Source organism: Sturnus vulgaris, chromosome 11 (assembly GCF_052056855.1).
Source record: "Sturnus vulgaris isolate bStuVul1 chromosome 11, bStuVul1.hap1, whole genome shotgun sequence".
Taxonomy (NCBI): Eukaryota; Metazoa; Chordata; class Aves; order Passeriformes; family Sturnidae; genus Sturnus; species Sturnus vulgaris.
Genome location: NC_142253.1, coordinates 9,986,245 through 10,000,050, shown reverse-complemented (window position 1 = coordinate 10,000,050; position 13,806 = coordinate 9,986,245). Strand labels below are relative to the sequence as shown.

Genomic DNA, 13,806 nt, shown 5'->3' with positions numbered 1-13,806 from the left:
CGAAGGAAAAACACAAACTCTCCGCAGAAATCAAGCTGCCAGTAATTAACTTTGTGTCACATGCATCCATGCAAAAAACAATACCCAGTGACAAAGTGACCATAAAAAAAAAGCTTTATTAACCTTTTTGCACCAGCAGTTCTTCAGGTATCCATTGCCAGCAATGGAGCCCAAGCCAAGTGATCCAAGTTCCCACCCTCAAGAGGTTAACACTTTACATTCACTTACAAAGCTGAGTGAGGTACATTTTCAGAAGTAGAAAGATTTGGTTGCAAGTCCCATAAAAAGATGGAGTGTTCCTTGGCCATTTTAATGGATTACAAACTGGTATGGTCCTTGAGAACAGAATAATGCAGGCATTGGGAGCTCGAGGTTTCTCAGCTTCCAGGGAGAGCAAGACCCTTGAGCACAATCCCTCCTCAATCTTTCCACCTCTCAGGAGTGGGCTCCATGCTGCAGTCACAGCCACCAGGCGGACCTCAGCTACCAACTGGTTTGAAAACCCAGCCTGAGAGGGTTCAGACTTTCCCTGGATTTAAGCTGTAAACTCAGAGTGAGAGGAACAGAGAGACCTCAGTGCTCAGTTAGGCTAAAGATAGAAAAATAAAGCTGGTTCAACCAGACATATAATACTGCCTACAAATCAGAAGCTGAAGTTCATTGTAACCTGTATGCTTTTTTCCTCCCCAAGTCTGCAATCAAAAAGCATTTATATGGACACATACATAGTTCAAAAGGCACAGGAAGTAAAAGCATTTCTGAACGACCTCATGTGAATTTAACATCAGTATAACTGTAAAATAAATAAATATGTGCAAGATTAAAAAGATCACAACGTTCTCCTCTGTGACATATCTTATTTTGTAAAAAAAAAGAAAATACACATACGTGCATACATACACCTCACTGAGAATAAAAAAAAAAGTACAAACAGCCTTTTATCAAACTCCTATACATACTTTTACAGGCATTCAGAACATCACCATAGGAAACATTTAAATTACTATCTTAAAACATAACCAAAGGTGGTTTTTTTCCCTATACAACCCTATATTATTTAGGTGTCTGCAATCCAGGTAAGTAGAGTACATACAACCTCTCCCCCCACCCCCAAGAGAAACTGCCGTTTTTCAGGGGCAAATCTTCCTGGGCAACAACTGTTTCCCCCTCACAAAATACTCTGACAACTGCATATTTTGTAAACCAGCCAGAAACCCCAGGTGCATGTGACACTCTGGGATAGCAATAAAGAACACACGTTAACAGTGTTCAATTAACAAAACAAAAACATCAAACAACCCTAAATAAAAAGGTAGTGACCAGTTCACAGGTAACTTGGCAGCGGTTTATAGATGAGATAAAAATCAAGGTGCTTTAATTTACATGACGGTCAACATTCCTCCCAAAAAAGGGAACACAAAGATAAAACAAACCTCTCTCAGATGCTGTTGGACTCTTAGCTAATCACTTACAGTGAGTACAGTTCTATTGCAGTTTTCTTTTTCAAGTTTTGCTGGAAGAATTCAGCAAAGTATTTGGGATGCAGGAGCAAGGAAAGGGAGAAACTCAACATGAGCTACAAACTGATTCACAGCTAAGTTAACATTTAGAATCTAGTTTTCTAAAACAAAGATTTTAGAGCATCTCATTTTCATGGCATAGAACATTAATTTTGTTACATGTGACACTTTATTCTGGTTTTCTGCCAAACACAGGGGCCGAAACAATTCTTTCTGTGTATGTGGTAAACACTTGCAAAATTTAGCTCTTAATTCCTTGATGCCACTGGCTCCAGGAGACCAATGAAAGGAAAGTTTTAACTGTCGTAGGCAGGATTATAAATTTGCACTTGTTAGCTGTAGAATACTTGCTTTCCTGTGAAAACAGTAAATATTACCTCAGTTTGAAGTGTAATAAAGTACTTCTCCCTGAAACAACACTGTACAGCAGTCTGCCTCAGCCTCCCAACCACCAGGCAGACAGGGTATCTTACACAGGCACATCAAGTGGGATTTACATTTTGAAAGAAAATCTTTCAGCTGCAACTGTCTTAAGGAAATCACAAAGAGTGCAACCATACTTCAGTTCTCCTACTTTTCATATTCTCCTTGGAAAAAGACCCACACAGTAACCTCACTCTGTCATGATTGCCCAATTTGTTTTCAAGTAACTGTTCTTAGTAATCATCATTCCAGATCCTGTAAATTTATTGTGCTTCCAGTGAACTGAGAGTTATCAGAACCTGCATCGTCTTCAGTGGAATTGTGTGGCTCCTGTTAAAGCAAACAGACAGCATGAAATACTTTCACCTCTAGATGGTTTCAGTGCTTATCAGCAAGATTATCTTGGCATTTATCCAACACCAGAGAAATGCTTGGAATGGCTCAGAGGAAACCCAAAGCTTTTCCATTTCAGGGATCCACCCAAACAGTGTTGCCAGTTTTTCTATGGACACTTCAGATAAACATTACTAATAAAAACAGATTTAAAATCACTTTTTCCTCCATTAACTCTCTACCATGGTCAACAGTCCCACTCCTCTTGTACTTCTAGGTTTTGGGGAAGGTGCCCCTCCTCAACAAAAAAGGTTTCTTTTCTATCCAGGAGAAGCACATTTGGCAGGAATAGATATATTGCAGAGTTCATCAAAAATGATGTCCCCAACCAGGCTTTTAAACATAACTGACACTCCCATAAGGGCACCACTCTGAAATCTAGGTTCAAGATTTATTTCCCACTTCCCACCCCTTCCTACAGCATTCCAATTCTGATACTCTTTCTCAACCCACCTAGTATCTGCAGGATGTGATCAGGAAAACAAGGGTGGGGTATTTCAGAAAAAATGAGTAACATTTAGGTATTCATTACTCAGTAACAGAGGGAAAAAAACAACCACTTCTGATGGGTCAAAGGTCGGTAACAGACACAAACTAAATTGTGCAGTGAAGCTCTCTGCTTACTATTCCTTGTGAATGGAATTCAACTCCCAATGGAAAACAAGGTATTTTCATCAGGCAGAACATGAGAGTGCTCACAGTAAACCGTCTTTACCTGCAAGGCAGGCAATAAAACTCAGTGGCTTGACATGCTGTACCTGAAGTATGTGAACAGGTAAATCCACTGTGAGCTGAGAATGTGACGAGGAAGACTGAGAGCTCAGCTGAAAGGGAAGATCTCCCTCTCCTGGGGAATCATCCTGTGAATGCAGAAACATGATGAAATTACACAACCTCCAGATATCTCAGCACAATATGGCAAATTTCACTCAGTCTCACAATCTTAAAATATCTGATAAAGCCACTGCACTGTACTAGTAAGGCCTAGCTCCACAAAGATGTGGAAAGCAAACTACAACTTAAATCTGAACCTAGCTCAGTGAATAATGTATTATGCTGTCCTCATCAACTTGGAACTTTGGCAAGATCTGAACAGGAAGGAATGGTTCCTTTTTCAGCAAATCTAACACTCAGAAACATGCAACAAGTTTCATCATGTTTTCATGAAGCTGATACTTAACATGGAAGTTAAAAACGTGTACGCTCATCAAAAAACAGATCCATGGAGAACTCTGCCCATAGGGATCTCCACACCAGAGTTGTTAGGAATAAAGGAGAAGGAACTTACCCTTTCTCTGAATCTTATACAGATACACTTGGCAAAAAATGTATTACCTGTCATGCTCCATTAATCACTCCCCACCAATTATTAGGCTGTTTTGCTTTTTTTTTTTTTTTTTTTTAATTTTAAGCCTTATTTCAACGGGTAAGAGAAAGAACAGTTTAGGCTGAAACTTCTTTTTGCAGGAACATTTTCATATCCACTCATTTACTTTGTAAATAAGAGATGGAATAATGTAACAATACTGCAGAGCTCAAGACCCCTTCCAGGGGCAGTAGTACCTGCACAAACACTCAAATTCTTCCATAAATGCAAGTCTGGATAACAGAGAAGCTGAGTATGTTTTTTTTTCCTCAGCTCTTACCTGAAGAAGCTGAATTTGCACATACTGGGCTCCAGTGGCAGGGTCCCTTATTGTCAGCCCTCCATTTGGCAGAACTATGTTACTACCCAGTCGACTGCCAGGAGTAGATGAAGAAAAGTTGGTAGGGCTTACTTTACCACCTTTGCTTTTTCTCTGACCAGAGCCAGATGCCCCTAAAAGAAAGCAATTTTAATATTTAGATGGTGAGGAATAATTTACCAGTTTCCTGCTAGTATTTTTCAACTTTTTGCAGCTGTTTATACCACTCAGCAAATGCCCACAACAGTGCAACATAATCAAGCACCATCTGACAACTGCTAAAAGGCCAGAGAGCACTCAGCTCTGGTGAACTCCAGCTGCTGACTGAGCACCTTTTACCTGAACACCATTGAAAAAAATCACAAGCTGCTAAGCTTAAGAGTCCTTCCTTGTGGTAGCACAGAAATATAAGCTTATTTGTGGTATTACAGAAAGGAATTAGGAAGTAGGATTGCATTTTCTATTTTTCATTTTGCAACTTACTTCCTAAGAAGTCATGCACGTGACCTTTCTAAATTGTAAAAGGGCATAGTGAAGATCATGATTTACAGGAAGATTTCAGGGACTACTAGGTAGAACAGGCTACACAAGTACACCTATCACAACCTTAAGCTTTTTTCAGTGTAAAGCAGGAGGAACTAGCTGCTTTATCACAAGCTGGAAACCAAAACCCTAATCAAAACAAATGTAAGAATACAGTCCTGTCAGCTCTTCAGGTTTTTGTTTGGATTTTTTTTTTAAATCTGTAATAAATGAAGGGCTTGGATAACCTATATATAAACACTGAACTTCCCTCTACAGTATTCATTCAATCTAGTTAAACCAATCAGAAATATAAGACTCTCTAGACCACTTTGAGAAGCACAGCATACCATTAAGGCAACAGCTGGTGAAAAGTCGACTATTGAGAGTCTTGAACAGGAACAGAAACAGGAATTTTCTGAGGTCATCTTAGGAGTCGTGCAAAGTACAATCATATTTTTTAAACTAACGTCCAAAACACATGTTTGATGATACATGCACGTGTTTGATGACACAAGGCCCTTCAGAACCAGCTTCATAAAGCACTTATCCTTCCAGGTAATGATTTGCTGAACCAGACAGAATGTATGCACATATGCATTTTACAAATGCACAAACAGTTCTAACAAAACAGTTCTCACACCAGAACTAGTCTCTTAACTCGCCTCAAAAACTATTGCCTTGATTTTCAGAAGAGGAATGTCTGCAAGACAGCAAAGCAACACTAAACTCACTGTATATTTATGATATATGTTTGCATTGATACATCATAAACATATGCTATTCCACCCCAGCCCCAAAGGCAGACACAACTCAAACACCTGAGCTCGTTCAAGTCCAGTGAAGCATGGACCACATTTGATCTGAAAAAGGAATGGTTATTATTTACATCATATGGCTTTGAGTCAAACTAAGAGGACACAGCTGGAATCATGACCTAAACTCGCCCTGCACAAGAACTCCCCACAGGGCTAAAGTATAAGAGAGAGGTTTGAGTATACACAGATAATAAAAAAATAAATTCCTTAACACTAAGTGAAACACAGAAGCAAACTCTAGCTGATATTTCCAATGTCTGTACTGAGAAAAAAAAGCCCCTAGATACGACCAAAAGCATAAACAACAGAAAGTACAGTGATATTATTTTTTGTTTTGATAAGAAAATAAGCAGCAGATGAAAAGATGGACAGTTAGTGTTTTGTTAATAATCATGAAACATAGGACACAGCTTTCTTTGTAAACTTCCTGTGAATCTGATATTTCACAGAATGTGATTATCCTGAGAAACAGATGGTACACTACATGCATAATTATTTTAACTATCAATAAACAGTATAGGACATTTAAGAATGTTACTCAGAAACCTGCTCCCACTGCACTGCCAAAATTGCTAAATATTTTTATTTAGTAAATTTAACAGAATTAATGGCTTCTCACCTGTGCTGCTGCCATTCCCTTTTTGTTTCTTTTTCTTGGCCAGCTGAATGGCTCTGTAGTCTGTTCTTGCAGACCCACAACTCTCCTAGTTTAAAAAAAAAATGCCCAGAGATGCAAGGTTTTTGGAAATAAGAACAAAACAAGACAATGAACACAGACGAGTAAATTCTCACACACAGTTATCTTCTATACTGCAAACACTGAATTCTAGTTTCCCTGACCTTCTGATTAGAGTTTCAACGAATTCCCTGTATCTAATCAACTTCTGGAGTTCAACACAAGAAGAAGTTAGCTCCACATTTTTAAGTGTTCAGATTTTACGAGTGTAAACATTTAGTTTGTAATGTAAACAAAAAGTTAAGTCTGCAATAACACAGTGAAGCAGAAAGGGATATGTACTTAAAGAGGAATGAGGGCTGGGATGAAAATGCTGCAGTTACTGTTACAGCCCAAATCCTTCCCTGGAGTGAAAGGAACAAGTAACACTTGTAACACTTATTCTTGGGTGTTCTTGCAAATTCCATTTAAGATGGATGGCTACTTCTTTAGAAAGTTCTTCCTGAACTGTCCCCACCACAATTTCAGCATTTCTTAGAACTTGTCAGCACACTGAACCTACCTGTGAAAGCACACTACCCAACACATCGTTCTACATCTTTCATCAAAAGAGAGCCAAAATGCATGATCTGCAAAATCTGAAAGGTGTCCCTATAAGGTGTGAGCAGCCAGGGGTATCCCCAAAGTCAGGCTGTCTCATCTAGGGGTGAATACTCCTAGTTACTCCATACCAAAAATGAGCTGCCAGTCACTGCGCCAAGATCCATTTCCTTCTGTGCACTGTAACTCCCTGGAGGGTTGGAGAACACAAACTGTGTCACTACTTTACTGCCCTCCTGCTGACCAACCACATCTGAGATGGGAAGCAAATTCCGTTCAGCTTTAACTGGTGTCAGTAACTCAGGCACATTGGTGCTGCCGAGGCTGCTGGAAGGAGTCAAAGTGGCTGTGTCTATTGTTAAATTATTGCTGGATGTCAACCCGTGCACATCCTGACTGGAATTCCTCACTGACAGAGATGCCAGCGAACCCAAGGCTTCGGCATTGACAGTCTGTACATCATCCAGATTTAAAGTGCTTTGCTGTAGAACCGTTGCACTGGTTCCCAGCAGGAGAGAACTGTCCAGGCTGTGGGGCATGTCGCTGCTCGCCACCAGGATCAAGGGATCAACTGCCTGGCTTAGGGAATTGGTACTGACAGGCAGGGTCCCTCCGAGCGTCGAGCCCACGGAAGCAACATCGATCGTGACAATTCCAGAGTTCACCAGCGCCATGTCTGTTGTAATTCCAGAATTGTTATTGGAAACATTGGAAAACAGGGATACGAGGTCGATGTTGCTGAGATCACTCTGCCCTGGACTAGTGAGTTCACTGCTGGGGGTGAGGGAGCTGGTTGCTTCCAGCTGGGTTAGGAGATCTGGAAGAGAAGGGTTTGGTTATAAGACAGGGCTTCCACAGACAACAGGAAGAAAAGGAAGCTTAAAATTCTATAAAATTCTATATTCTCAGGCTACTAAAACACTGAAAGCAGATTTAAGGAAAAGCAACCTATTGAAATAAGTTCATTCCTTTACTGAGAAGTGTGAGTTACAAAAGCACTTGCCAAAAAACAACATTAAGGCAGTGCAGGCTAAGTGCAGGTTGTAGAGGAGTGAAAGGGGTGAAAAGAGAAATCCTTTTAGTCCTTGTTCATATTTTACAGATGGCATGGAAAAGGACAAGCTCTTCTTCACTGAAAAATGCTGCCATTTCTCACAATTTCAGAGGTCAAGCTCAAGGATCACTTTCCGATACTCAGAGATCTCACCGAAAATTTTAGAGGAGGGTGAAACCAACTTCAGTCTCAGTCTGTCATTCACATCTATGGAACTCAGATTTCAACATCAGTAATTACACATTTTCCTTAATAGAACACTTAATTTTTCCACTGCACCTTCTGATAGCCAGAGACAAACCCTTTACCTGGGCTGAAGTTATGCTGCTTGACCATGTGCGCCTTCATGCTGTGTTTGGAAGTGAACAGTTTATTACAGCTGGAAACAGGGCACCGAGTCTTTAATGAGTCCACATCCTGAAGATGTTTTTTGGAGTGAATATACAGACTACTTCGTGCTGAAAATTTTGCACAACAGCCTGAAAGAAGATATATAAGGCTTTGTAGTTTCAAATTTAATGAAGCTTAATGTTCATATCTAATGCCTTAACAAATCAGAGTGCCCTCTACTTGCTATTCTGCAGCACCTGTGCATACACTCAGAGGAACCATAAGAAAGTAAACCTGTCAGAGGGTAGGACAGTTTAACAACCTGTTTCTGACAACACAAAACTTAAGTCATTCATTGTAAAGCACAGCCTTTTCACACTATGGCATCTGAAAATCTTCATGACAACTGCTGGAAACACCATAAAAAGGAGAAACAATCATCAAGTAGAGATACTTTACTTTAAAAATCTGAATAATCCAGATCACACCCAAAAATCTTTGCTTCTGGAGTTCCACTGAAGTGGTGAGGGTGGTCAAGATACAATATGAAACAGTTTGCTCTGTCATTCCTAACTCTGGGAATGATCACTTGTTCAAGTCTTCAGTTTAGTTTTACGTCTTCAAACCCTGTTGAAGACTCACTCTAAATTGTTCCAGTCCTGTACCAAGCACACATAACCTTTAGACCAAAATACACACCAGTTACAAGGAAACACATACACGAGTGGAGCAATACCTTCTACTGGACACTCAAATGGTTTTGTACCAAGGTGAGTTATGCTGTGACCTTTCAAGTGTTCTGCTCTGGTGAAGGACTTCCCACAGCCTTCTACTGGGCACATGAATCTCCTGTCATCTTCATGTTTCCTACAAGGGAAGGAAATTGTCATTGGCATGATTAAATCCAGTACTGCTTAGGTACTGGAAGAGAAATAAAGAGAAGCAAACAGCCAGTTGCTTAGGACAGTATAATCAGAAAAAGCTTCCTTTACCTTTTATGCCTCAAAAGCTTGGACATACTGGTAAAAGACCAGCCACAGCCTTCAAAGTCACAAATAAAAGGTCTTTCACCTTGAATAAAAAAAATGTTACATTAACAGTCTAATACAAAAACCCATACTGCTACGAGAAAATATTAAAACCTGCTAGAGATGAATTAATTTAAGACAAGACAACTCAACCAGCCTCTCCTGCAATGCACTAGAGAGTACTGCCATGTCTCTTCCCCCTCCCACAATCTGGGCTTTCTTTAACTCCACTATTGCATCAGAGAGCACAGGTATTTATCAATCCACCTCATATCCTGAAGATGCTTCAATAGCCAATATCAGCATTACTCAAAACAGAAACACAACTGAACTGTTTTTTCCTGTTTTCATTATCTCTCACTGTGTCTTGATTATAAAACTGTGAAGCATGTCAGATCGGTTTCCATCACACTTATGAACTTCAAATGACACTTTAAAAAACCTCAAAACTGTAAAACCATGAAACCAGGAAAAAAAACAGGACAGTAGAGGACACACCGGTAACATGACAAGGCTGTATTTCAGCTTTGCAGTGGTTCTTGGTTGGGCGTGCTTGCCAGAGATGAAATTTATCTTCTTGCTGGTCCAAACCTTGGTACCTACATTCCACATGTTCTGAGAGTTTTTTACTTGTTTCTTTGTATCAAGAGTAACATTTACACAACGTTTTGAACATCTATGAACTTGGAAACAGAGCTGGGATAGTTTTTTTCTGGACAGAATGCACAATGACAAAAGCCACAGCTTTGCATATGCCTAACCTCTTCCAATATGACAGCTTGATTCAGTGGACTCCTATCCCCAGAAGGCCAAGAATCAAATGCTTTCACTGACTCCAAATAACTGTCACCCTTCCTGACTTGCAGTTTTTCCAGCACACTGAAGTCCACTTTCCATATACTATGCTCCATGTACCTCCCCGTGTACAAGTCATCCCTGTGAATACCTGTGTGACTCCTCATGTGGATTTTCAGTCGGCAGGCCTTGTCATACTGCTTGTTACAGCCAGGGAATGAGCAGGAGAACTGCTCTTGCTCTCTGAAATGGGCTCGATTGTGGGAGAATAATGCACTCACTGTGATAAACGTTCGCTCACAGCCTGGGGAGAAAAGGGAAACAGCACATTTGCTTGACTCAGTACGAAAACTGCACTCTTATCTCCCTCCCAGCTTTTAGCGAAGTACTTCCATGATTGTTTTCCAGGATATTACATCGGGGGGAAAGAGAAAAAACCAAAACAGTGAAATCCTAAACATTATTCCCAGGAATTACAATTGTTTTGCCAAGGTGGGCAAACAAGTATAGCCTGGGTTAAGGCGCACCCATTGAACGCTGGCGCCGTGTCTTGCGGTATTTCACTGTACAAACACAAAGTCACGGGAGGAAAGGCACAGCATCCTCCAGCTCCCAAACTTTTCCTCTTGGTAACCGAGGTGGCCCGGAGGAGAACCTTCCTGGACACTCTGGGGTACCACGGAGGGGAAGGAGAAGCAGGGTGGCAGAAGAATCGAGCCGAGCGCCGCACGGCCTCAGGGCAGGGATCGCAGCTCCTGGAAGGGGAGGGAAGGGAGCCCAGCCCCAGAGGCGGCTTACCGGGGAAGTCGCAGCGGTAGGGCCGCTCGGGCTCCAGGTGGCTGCGGCGGCGGTGGGCGGCGAGGCGGGCGGCGCTGGGGAAGCGCTGCCCGCACGCCTCGCACTTGTGCGCCGCCTCCTGCTCGTGGGCGCGGCTGTGCGCCCGCAGGTTGTACACGGTGGTGAAGCGCTTGGCGCAGCCCGGCGCCGCGCAGACGAAGGGCCGCAGCTTGTCGTGCGAGTGCAGGTGCCGCCGCAGCTTGTAGGCCGTGGCGAAGGACCAGGCGCAGCCCGGCACGGGGCAGCCGAAGGGCCGCGCCGCCGCGCCCCGCCCGTCCTCGCCGCCGCCGTGCGCCGAGAGCCGGTGCAGCCGCAGCTGCTGCTTGCGGGGAAAGGCCTCTCCGCAGCGCGGCTCCGGGCAGGGGAAGGCCGGCGGCGAGCGCGGGCGCGGCCCGCCCGGCGGCCCGGCGGGGCTGGCGGCGGCGGGGGGCGCGGTGCCCGCGGGCTGCTCGGCGCCGGGTCCCAGCGTCAGGACGCCGTTCTCGATGCGCACCAGCAGGCTCTGGTTGTTGATGGTGATGGTCCCCGAGAAGGCGCCGTCCTCCGCCCCGCCGCCATCGCCGCCCGCGGGGGGCAGCGGTGCTGGCGGCGGGGGAGGAGGAGGCGGCGGCGGCGGCGGCGGGGCCGAGCCGGGGGCCTCCTCCGGCGGCTCGGCGGGCGGCTGGCCGGGCTGGGCTCGCCCGGCTTCGCCGCCGCCCGCGCCGGGCTCGGCCGCGCCGCGCACCACGTTGAAAACGAGCAGGAGCCCGTCGCTGTCGGGCGCGGGCCCCGCCGGCGGCGCGCTGGGCGCCGGGCTGGCGCCGGGCTCCGGCTTCTCCTCCACCAGCAGCACCGGGAAGCTCACGTAGAGGCCCGGCGCGGCGGTGCTGCCGGCGGGGGAGGGGGCGGCGGCGGCGGGCGGCGGGTCCCAGCCGGGCGGCGGCGGCGCGGCGGGGCCGCCATGTTGCGCGGCGGGCCGGGCCCGGGCCGCCTCCGCGGCCGGCAGCCCCTGCGTTTCCATCTTGGGGGTCCCTGTAGCAGCGCCTGAAACCGGAGCCGCGGGGCGGGGCCGGCGCGGGCCGCAGCGGAAACGCGGAGCGCGGAACCGCGGAGCGGGCGCGGCGCGCGCGGCGCCGGGGAAACCCGGAGAGCGGAGCAGCGGATGGGACGGAGCGGGGCTGCCCCGGAGCAGGGAATGGCACAGCGGGGAGCGGCTCATGCGACATCCAGCGTGGCACTGCTGGAGTCATCTCAGGTCCTGAGAATGGTGCTGATGTCCTTGCTAATGGCCAGGAAGAGTCCCAGAAGAATTAAGGTTGGAAGAGACCTCTGGAGATAACCCAGTCCAACGCCCCGGCCAAGGCATGGTGACACCGAGCAGGTGACACAGGAACACGTCCAGGTGGGGTTTGAATGGCTCCAGAGAGACTCCACGCCCTTCCTGGGCAGCTGTTCCACCAGCTGTTCCAGTGCTCAGCCAACCTCAATGTAAAGAAGTTCTTCCTCATGGGGAGGTGAAATGTCTTGTGTTTTAGTTTATGGCCATTGCTCCTCATCTTGTTGCTGGGCACCACTGAGAAGACTCTGGCACCATCCTCATCCAAAACTTGACACCTAACTTTGAGATGCTTACATACACTCATGAGATCCCCTCTCTCTTCTGTAGAATAAACAAGCCCATCTCCCCCAGTCTCTCCTCATTGGAGAGGTGTTCAGACCCCAACTCACCTTTGTGGCCCTTCACAGAACCCTCTCCTCTAGCTACATGTCCTTCTCATACTGAGGAGCCCAGAACTGGACACAACACCCCAGACGTGGCCTCACAAGTGGAGGGGAGGATTGTGTCCCTGGCTGTGCTGTGCAGGAGCAATGCTAAGTGTGCAGCCATGCTCAGAGAGCTGAGAGAGGAAAATACTTTAGCAAAAGACCCTGTGTACCATGAGTGGAAATATAGAAACAGCACGACGAGCCAACCCTGGGCAATGTAAAGTCACTGTTCAAGCATGACCATGGCACAGCATCACCCAAGGTAGACCAGCACCAAGAAAAAAATCCTACAAATTCAGCTAATGCTATTTATTTATTTATTTATTCATTCATTCATTCATTCTTGACTAAGGCTTTCTCTGGAAGAATGTTCAGCTGTCTTAGGGTTCTCCAGCACTTTAGGGAAAAGGTAAAATTATCCTGTATTTACTATGGAAATTTAGCAGTTCCCTGCTGCCGTGGGACTGGAGAGCTGTCCCAGCAGATGGTGCTGTGATCCTTCTCCTGCTCAGATTATTTCTTCTTTCTGAGCATCAAACCTACAGCCGGGGTGTGAACTCTGGCCAGGCACACTCAGCTGCAGGGAAGCTGGACTCTGGGTACACCTAGAGCTCCACTGGGTGTATGTCTTCCTTGTCCTTGGTGGTCCCAGCCATCCCAATCTCCCTATGGAGGTCTTTGCAGTACCTTCCTTCATGTTCCTAGGAAAACATAGGTCTGCACCCGAATTTATTGCTGAACACAAAGGTGCATTCCTGGTTGAATGATATAAAACGTGCCACCAAGCTCTTGCCTCTATCTGCAACCATGCACAAGGTTGTCAGGATAAGTGATGCATTTTAGGAGAGAGTTCAGGTGCTAAGATTCATAGGATGGATCAGCCTGGCAAGTTGAGATTTCACTGCACTGAGAAATTCACTGCTTGTACAGCCCCTGCTCAGATCAGATCTGATGCAATGCCTGTAGATGGATGGGTTTAAAACTCTTCTCCCTGTACTGGCTTTGTCCAGCAGTGAGGTCAGCTGCCTAAAAATGACATCGGCACCCCCCCACAACAATAGCCTATTCACAGTCTCAGCTCCTCTGCAGGCAAGTAGAGGACATAAATCAAGGCCCAGCAGGGCTCAGAAAGGGAACTTTGGACTGGGGTTGTTTATGGTTTCTGTGTGCTGGAAAGCCTCTGCTATTTCATCCCTCACAGCAACAGGTAAGTGTTTCCCTGTGCCCTCCCAAAGCTATTGTAAACCTCCATCCATTCACATTTGTTAAGTGCTTGAGATTTGCAGTTAAAAGACCAAAGTAGATTTAAAATATACATATAACTGCATACTACATCATTGAAATAAACTCCAGTGAATAGTCTTACATAAGACCAACTG

The 13,806-nt window shown here is 45.3% G+C and overlaps 1 protein-coding gene across 1 annotated transcript; it reads right to left on the bottom strand.

Moving 5' to 3' along the window:
• Positions 1 to 96: 96 nt before the first annotated feature.
• Positions 97 to 11,696, bottom strand: ZXDC (ZXD family zinc finger C). Its single transcript, XM_014871402.2, has 10 exons — positions 10,643 to 11,696; positions 9,996 to 10,148; positions 9,014 to 9,092; positions 8,758 to 8,888; positions 8,000 to 8,170; positions 6,769 to 7,454; positions 5,981 to 6,065; positions 3,983 to 4,155; positions 3,095 to 3,196; positions 97 to 2,273 (listed from the first exon to the last, which is right to left on the bottom strand). The coding sequence occupies exons 1-10, from the start codon at positions 11,679 to 11,681 to the stop codon at positions 2,187 to 2,189; spliced, it is 2,706 nt and encodes a 901-aa protein (XP_014726888.2). The 5' UTR covers positions 11,682 to 11,696; the 3' UTR covers positions 97 to 2,186.
• Between the last annotated feature and the right edge of the window lie 2,110 nt (positions 11,697 to 13,806).